Raw genomic sequence first — 9,084 nt, 5'->3', positions numbered from 1 at the left:
TGGAAATAGAACCTATATTTCGTGAAAAACGTGTGATCCATAGAAAAAAATATTTTGATGAAAATAATGATGATGAGATAACAAGATCAGCTGAAGAATCTTTTAGAATTGATTACTTTTTATATATAGTAGATCAAGCTATTTTTTCAATTCAAAATAGGTTTGAACAATTTACCGTATATGAAAATATTTTTGGTTTTTTGTTTAATTTTAGAAAGTTAAAATCTTTGAATGAAGATGATTTGAAAAAGTGTTGTCTTAATCTTGAAAACTTTTTAAAGCATGGTGAATATTCTGATATTGATGGTATTGATCTGTTTTCAGAGTTAAAAATTTTAAAAGAATTTTTACAAACAGAAACTAGTACCCCTATTGATATTTTAAATTTTATAAAAAAAACAGATTCTTTTCCAAATGCATGCATTGCATATAGGATATTATTAACAATACCTGTAACAGTTGCTTCTGCTGAAAGAAGTTTTTCAAAATTAAAGTTGATAAAATCTTATTTGCGATCAACTATGTCACAAGAAAGATTAAATGGATTAGCTATATTATCGATTGAAAATAGTATTTTAATGGATCTTGAGTCTAAAAGTTTAATTAGTAATTTTGCTTCTCAAAAAGCTAGGCGAATTATTTTTAAATAAAAATTTTAAAATATTTTTATACTTATTAAAAAAATTATTATTTAAATAATAATAAAAAAGGCTCCTTCTAATGAGTTCGCCTAAGGCCTCCAAATGTATTGGGCCGCCCCTGATTGCAGCACACATGAACTAGCAGGTGTAGCGAGGCCAAGGTCCAATATTTTTATTAGCTATCCAAAGAGAAGCTTCGAGATTCCTATTTCTCTTCAAACATGAATTTTAACCCACAAACAAAGTGGCTGCGGGGACTTGGATTTCCATTCATGGCGTGACTGTCAAGTTGACACGCTTCCTGGAACATTAGCTCAGGTGTAACTCCCGGAAGCCCGAGAGCTGTACACGTACATCTCTCAGCTCCACGTGTCAACCTGCATGCGAGAAGCTTCCTCTTTTAAAGAAGCAAAAAGCAGCAGAGAAAAGACCAGCCCTCCCAGGGAACCGAGAGCTGAGACAATCTGAGCGCGCGAGAGAGAGCAGTATGGCGACAAGCCATGGGGAGGTTCCCGGCGAGCCAACCAAGACGGTCACCTCCCTGGTGGAGACGGCCGCCGCCACCATTCAAGGCTTCCCCCCCATCAGCAAAATCCACCAGCACTTATGCGCGTAAGTTGTCTCTCTCTCTTTCTCTTGTTATCCTCCTTCGTGTCAACAGAAAGCCCCGAGATTTATTCTGTTTGTTTGTGGTTTGCTTCTGGATTAATTTTTCAGCTTCCATTTCTACGCCGACGACATGACGCGGCAGGTGGAGGCGCACCACTTCTGCTCGCACCAGACCGAGGAGATGCAGCAGTGCCTGATCTACGACGGGCCGAGCGCGGAGGCGCGGCTGATCGGCGTGGAGTACATCGTTGAGGAGGGGCAGTTCCTGGCTTTGCCTGACGAGGAGAAGCCGCTGTGGCACTCGCACGAGTACGAGGTGAAGAGCGGGGTGCTCTTCATGCCGGGCGTACCGGGCGCCGTGGAGCGGCGGAACCTCGAGAAGCTGAGCAAAACTTACGGCAAGACCATCCACTTCTGGCAGGTGGACCTCGGGGACGCGCTGCCCCTCGGCCTACCCAACCTCATGATGGCCCTCACCAGGGACGGCCAGTTGGATGATAAACTGGCTCAAGGTACGCCCCTTCCTGCTCTCCTCTCGGGATTCTCGTCACTGGGGTCACAGATTATATTGTTAGCTTAGACGAGGGCGTCTTCTGTGCTCTCTCGCTCTCTCAGTGTGTACGTGGGGCTGGCCTTCTGTGAATCCCTTTTAATAAGTAACAATTACATGAATCTGAAATTGTCCAAACAAAATGTGGGGAAACGAGGGTACGTTCATTTCAGAGAAGCATCTAGAAACACCTCTTTAAACGTGGGAATTGGGTGAAGCAATAGAAGATGATATATCTGGTTATGGTCTCTGAATCATTGATCGCTTATTTCGTGTGAGTTCAAATAAAAGAAGAGATTTGTGAGTTCTCTAGGTAATCTAATGGTGAGCATGCTTGGATGTATGTTACCATCATTTCTCTTCCATGTGATAATAATCTATTTTATATAATCTATATATTATCATTTTGATAGTCAAACATTCCCTATAAAAATTTGGACTTTAAATCCTGAAAATCTTAAGCGAAAAGTATGTTCGTATAATTAGAGAATGTTGTATGCTTCAAGGTAACTCGTGCACATTCGGAAGTATTTATGCAAACTAAATTAAAATATTCAAGAAACCTCATGAGATGGATCTTTTTCCCATCACAATTGAAGTAAATATTTTAAATGTGGGAATGTTTCTGGTCAATGGTTTTTCAAGCATTTTCAGTCATAATCTAATTATAATAATCTTAAAATTCAAAATCGGCTTGATAGAACATAGCTACATTCCTTGATCAACAATATTATGTATAGTGGCACAACTAAACTCCAGAAAATAATAGTTATAACTTAAATTAAGTAAAATGCTTTTTTCTCTTGGCAAAATGGCACGCTTAATTAACTATAGTCATCGGTATGTTTAATTTACAATATAATAGTTATTATTTAATTTATGTCTTATTTGTTGGTGGTATAGCACCTAGAAATTGCTATATTGCAATCAAATAATGGATTCATTTTAAATTTATATCCAGGAAACTTTTGAAAAGTCAGATTAATAGATCGGCTTGCTTCGATCAAGGCATGTGAAAAATACTGTTATAAAGAATACTATGCTAAGAAAGTGACTCATTCTCTCATGCAAGTTTATAGTGATTTTGTCCTAAAGGTACAACAACCAGGCTCCGTCTGATCCTCCTCTAATGAGTACGATTGTTAGAAAGGTTAGACTCAATTGACTTCTTGAGTTGCCTAAAATAAAAATTTGGAAAAAGGAAAATAGTATGGAAATGAAAAGAGTGGGACTATCTCGGATTTAGAAGCACAAAGTAGAGAGAGAGAGAGAGGCATGATGTGAAAGTGTTGTGAATCTTTCATACACTAATTATATGTTTTATTTCCTAATGATATATTTTATTTTGATAGGCAAAGTGATAGGACAGTTCTAGAGATACAAAATGTTTCAAAAACATTATATCTCTTCAGAAGCATATGCACCCTGCCCATGCTTATGCCCTCACCTAGCCACGCTACATGCACGTGCGTCCGGCCAGACTGAGCTGAGTGCGTGTACACGTATGCGGTTACCAACCCAATCTTCTTGAAATCTAATTTAAGCTTCCAAGCATAGGATTTTTATAAAAGCAAGAGCAAACTACTTGCAACTTAATTTTTAGTATTTTGATTTTAATGAGAATTTTTTAGGGTTAGCCCAAATTACTTGCAACTTATACAACTATTATCATATAGGAAATTCTTCAAAGATATTTGTGACTTAATACCATATAGATTTTCTTTCTTAGACTTATTAAAAGTATAACTTAACCTTTTCAGTTTACTTTATTGCTAATATAAGCATTCATCATAGGGATAGAAGAAGATATACTCTAAGGATGTGCTTAGAAGTCATCATTCAATTAGCTTCATTTCTACTATATTGAACCTCTTTTATGAAATGTATAATAAAAAAAGTTGGGCATCTACTCTTAGTGATCAAGTAGTGAGCTTAAGCCCCCCTTCCGGTCGATAATTGTAGGGCTCTATTTTTAGATAATCTCTTAGTTAATTGATCTATCAAGTTTTTCTAATGCCTGACAACTTTTAATAAAATTATATTATTCTTTTTGAGTTGTCTTATAACTTTATGATAAAATCGGATATGACAGTTAATTCTTTTATTAGTACTTTTTTGATCAGCTAGTTCTATCGCTATCTTATTATCACAATGGATTGATATAGCTGAATCTAATTTAGGTAAAAAAAGTAGCCTTTAAGATATTTTTCTTAATCTATTTTATCTTAGTATAGTGGTATTCGGAGCAATCAACTTGGTTTTTATGGTGCTTGTAGATATAATAGTTTGTCTGGATGATCTTCAAGCTATGGCAGCACCATTCAGAAGAAAAAGATATCCGATGGTTGATTTTACGTAAAAAAAATTAGTAATCTAGCTTGCATCACTGTAAACATCAACCATCTCGGGATATACAGTATACAAGAGAGAGATTAAGGGTTTCTTTAAATTATCAGAATATCTTTTTAAGAGCAATTCAATGAGATTAATTAGAATTTTGGATGTATCTACTTAATCTTCATATAGTATAGGCAATATCAGAATTCGTCTTATTTTCCACATATAGGAGAAAATCTATAATTTAAGATTATTTGATATCCATTGGTTCATCTAAATTCTCTGTAAGATGAATACTATGATCATAGGAAGTAGATACATATTTTTGATGAAAATATCTAAACTTTTCAATTATTTTCTTGATGGAATGAGCAAGGGAGAAAGCTATCCCTTTAGGGGATTTCATCAATTTCTCCTTAGGATAACAAGAAGTTTCACTTAAGCCTTTTACGTTATTTGGAAGAAATTAGTTGATTTTAGATATGACTTTTAGAAAAAAATTTAAGATTAGTATATTATCGACATACAAGCAAAGGATTACACAATCATCATTGATGACTTTAGAATAAACACATTTATCATGATTATTGATGGTGAAACTAAAGAATAAGATTATTTTATCAAACTTTTCATGCTATTATTTTGGTGCCTATTTTAATGTATAGAAACTTGCTTTGTTATGTTACACGTTTACAATTAATCCTTCAGACTGTTCTATATAGATCTCTTTATTTAATCTCCATTTAGAAACACAATGAATGATCAACTTATGGAAGCAATGCAAAGAAAAGTTTCAAGAGTTGTGTTCTAGCTATAGGAGAATAGGTATCAAAGAATAGGAGAATAGGTAACCTAATCTAGCAATATATTTTTCTATTGATCCATTAGGTCTAATTTTATTATGCAAAATTCATTTATAACCTAATGGTTTGCTATCTAGAGGAAGATTAGTTAGGATCCAAGTTTGGTTTAGGATTATAGAGTTGATTTTAGAATTTATACTTTTCTCCCAAAAAGGGACACCTCACGAAGATATTGTCTTTGCATAAATGGAAGGTTCATCCTCTACAAAAAAAAAAAAAAAAATGTAAAGGATTCTCAACCAAGATTTTTTTTTTTAACCATTGTGCTTCTTTCAGATTTTGAAGGTCCATCATAGGGGTCAGATTTTTTTCTCTTTTTGAATGCACAAGGAACTGGATTTGGGATTTGTTTTTTTGAAAGGAAAGATATTTTAAAAATAAATAGCCTCTAAGATTACTATTAGAGATGTTAGTTATCTTCAAATTTATTACTAAAAATTTATTGGTGTTACTATCTAGGTAATACCTTACAAAGATTGCATCTATGGTTTTAGGATTAATTTTTTTTCCTTAGGTTCGACTATACCTACTTTAGCTAGGCACTTTCAAACTTTGAGATAATCCAATCTAGGAGTTTCACCTTTGTAGATTTAAAAAAGTCTTTTATTGCTATTCTTAAAAGTTATTCTATTTAAAATGTAATAGACTACAAAGAGGACTTCTCCCTGCAAATTGTTGAGTTAATCATGTCTATTCGGATACGATTTTTCTATTCCCCAACATCATTGGGCTATAGGGAGTAAGAAGAAGTTATCTCATGAATGGTCCCACATGTTCTTGATAGAGTAGGGTCATTTCATTCAAGTTATATTTTTCACCTGGATTGGATCTGAGTTTTTTAAGGATTTCTTTTAGTTTGGGTTTTAGCTTCAGCCTTAAAGATTTTGAATCTATTTAAGACTTCATATTTAGATGATATGTGTAACAATACTTGAAGAAATTGTCAATGAATTTTACAGAGTAACTATTACTTCCTCGACTTGGTAATTTGGTAGAATCATTACAAATAAGATCAAGAAGGTTTGGACTTCTATAAATTGAATTGAAGGGTTTATGGATATTTTTGGCGAGAACACAGATTTCAAATTTGATCTTTTTATCATATGCATCTTAGAAATCAGATTCAAGTTAGCTATGTATCAGATCTGATCACCAAGCCTATCATGCTAAAAATTAGAAGATTCAAAATTGAAAACAAATGAAGAATCTTTATTATAATTTTGGAAATTGGACTTTATTTAAATAGGTCGTCAGATACAAAGTCTTTTATAACATTACTAGTGATTACAAGTTCATTTGATTTTAGTACAATTTTATAGCCTTAAGAAAAGATCCATTGATCAAATTTCTCTTAATTTTGAGGATGTATGTGAAGGATTAGGACTTTTCTCGAAGTCAACTCAGATCCACTCGATCATTTGTGCTATTGAAATGCTCCCAAACATTACACCTCTTATGAAAGGTCTCCCAAGAGCGACTAAAACAATCATGTATATTAGTCTCAAAATTAGGCCATCAATCGCAAAATGAATAGATAAGGTTTACCAAAAGGTTTTGATTTTCTAACTTGAAGGAAAATCCAACACAATCTTCGACCATGTTCACTTGACATTTAGGTGCTCCTCTTTTAATTAGCTCAATCTTTCTATGGTGACAATCTTAAGCCATATGATTGATTCATCCACACATAAAGAAGGAGGTCTCTTTTCATTTTGGCTTTTGATTGACTGAAACAATTTTGATTTTTTGGAGATTTGGAGGAAGAGAATTAATATTGGCTTGGTTGATTTTGGGGATTTTTTGGTTTGAAAGTTTTCCCCTGATCTTTGAAATGGATCTGATTTGATTTGCTCAAATTGATCTTGGGTCCAAAATCAAATTTGGGCTTGAGATGCTCTTCTTTAATTCTAATAGAGTATTAGGGTTATCTTGTTTATGACACGACTTATGAGAAAAGCTCAAGGAGGATAGGGAAGAGAATTAGCTATGGTTTGAACTTTATAACTTTCAAAAAAATTACAACTTCTAAGAAGATTTTCGAATTCATAGATTCAGACGCTAATGGATTTGGATTCTATTATGACATACTTGTGGAACATGGATATGGTAAATCGATTGAAATCAGTATCATTTATTTTGTATTCCACCTCAAGGCATCCCAAAGCTTCTTAGTTAATTTGGTGGAAAGGTACAATATTATATAATGACGATAGTGAAAATCAATCTATTCTAGATTCTTAAGGATTGTGAGGTTGGAGAAAGAGAAGTTGAGGATTTGGGATTAGAAACTCTGGCCGAAAATAACCTAATGTGGTGGTACTTAGCTTTTGCCATTTTCCAAAAAAAAGGCCATTAAATTTTTGGGGTTTGATAGCATTGTGATCACTAAAAGAAGCCATATTATGAAATTTTGGTTAATATGTTGGTTCTACAAACACAAGTTTTAGTAGGTTTAGTCCTATATGATTATGTATTAATAGCTTTGAATAATATAATTCTAAGTTTTGAAATAAATGCAAAAAAGGACAATAATAATAGCAAAAGTAAATAATTGTAGTAAGAAATATAACAAATGAAATTATCTATTAATTTCTACCTGGTTTTCAAAGAACAAAAGAAAATTGTTTTATTGTTAATTTGCTATTTTGGCGACCTTGGTACTAATGAAAAAAAATAATTTTTAATACTTTCAATAACGGATTTTAAAGCTGCAAAATAATTCCCTTTTGTACTATTTTTAGAGCAATATAATTTTTTTCTAAAAGTTATTTTCTAAAAAGTTTTGTACCTTTTTGAAAGAGTGAAGTCTATACAATATGAATTTTAACTGCTATTCCAATATAGTAATTTCTAGATTTATTAAGGATCACATTCTTGGACTGTTGTAGTATGGCACCTAGAAATTGCTATATTGCAATGAAATAATGAATTCTTTTTAAATTTATTACTTGAAAACTTTTGAAACAGATTAATAGATAAGCAATCTTGGACTGAGGTATGTGAAGAACACTCCTCTAAGAACATGATTCACCCTTGTGTGTGAGTTTGTGATGATCTCTATTTGAAAGATACACCAATTCGGCTTAACTTGATCCTTCTCTAACAAACATGATTGTTGGGAAGGTTACCTGACGTGTCACACCTTGCCTTACATGATGAGGGGATAAAGATCCGTTTAAAATTTAAATCATTTCAAATTAAAAGTTGCAGCATTATTTAAATTGGGTAACGGTTTGATTGGTATTTCTCACCTTGATTGCTGTATGTTATATGAAATTTTATATTTTAAATATCTGATTTTTGTTCCATGTATTTTTAAAGTTCAGTTGATCTTTTGAACTTCTTTTTATTCTTTGTATATAGTGTGTAAATTATTGTTGCTATTTTTTAATTATACTTGCAGATGTAGAAAATCGGTACGGGGTTTCTTTCACAAAAGAGAGGGATAATAGGGCATACATGAGTGGTCCTGATCATGGAATCCACCCTTTAGCCAATGCGAATGGAAAGGGGCTGAAAATGGAACTGAGCCAAATAAATCTTCCAGCGCTAAATTTTGTACCAAGAGTTTTTGTTTGATATGAAGGTGTTATTGAACTGGTTCATTAATGGTATGGATGGTAGTTATCTTTACGTTGGACAAAATATTAGATATGTTGGTCAAGAATAGTCGATGTGGTTTTTAGTTTGTTGTATGTAATGTAGTAATTATAAGAATAACCATGTGAAAGATACTTAATTTTGTATTTTTTGTTTGTTTGAGCATATCTATTTATTGTGCACATCATTTTATTACTATTATTGATCATATATGATTCTGACATGTAGACCAAAAAACTTCCTGAAATTTTAAAGAATTTTCTAATTATCATTCATCCTAAAATGAACAGTATCATCTAAGGGTGATAAATGATGTAATTTTTACAATTTTTAGAATCATAATTGTAAGGGATGTAATTTTGCAGCTCTTGAGGATGATAATTGAGTATCCAATATTTAATCTTACTAAATAAACTGGTCACCTCTGCTTGCTTGTTCTTCTTGAAGCCTTGTCGTGCCCCCACTATAAGCACTTGCTCTCGGC

General features: G+C 33.1%; 1 protein-coding gene across 1 annotated transcript; it reads left to right on the top strand.

Annotated features, from left to right (window-relative positions):
* The first annotated feature begins 1,088 nt into the window (after positions 1-1,088).
* Positions 1,089-8,762, top strand: LOC103696086 (oil body-associated protein 1A-like). The gene is made up of 3 exons (XM_008777614.2): positions 1,089-1,253; positions 1,359-1,762; positions 8,404-8,762. Exons 1-3 carry the CDS (start codon positions 1,129-1,131, stop codon positions 8,577-8,579), a joined length of 705 nt encoding a protein of 234 aa, XP_008775836.1. The 5' UTR covers positions 1,089-1,128; the 3' UTR covers positions 8,580-8,762.
* The last annotated feature ends 322 nt before the right edge of the window (positions 8,763-9,084 follow it).

The sequence above is a fragment of the Phoenix dactylifera genome, unplaced genomic scaffold, assembly GCF_009389715.1.
Source record: "Phoenix dactylifera cultivar Barhee BC4 unplaced genomic scaffold, palm_55x_up_171113_PBpolish2nd_filt_p 000101F, whole genome shotgun sequence".
Taxonomy (NCBI): Eukaryota; Viridiplantae; Streptophyta; class Magnoliopsida; order Arecales; family Arecaceae; genus Phoenix; species Phoenix dactylifera.
Note: the sequence above shows the minus strand (reverse complement) of the source record. Positions and strands in the feature narration are given on the sequence as shown.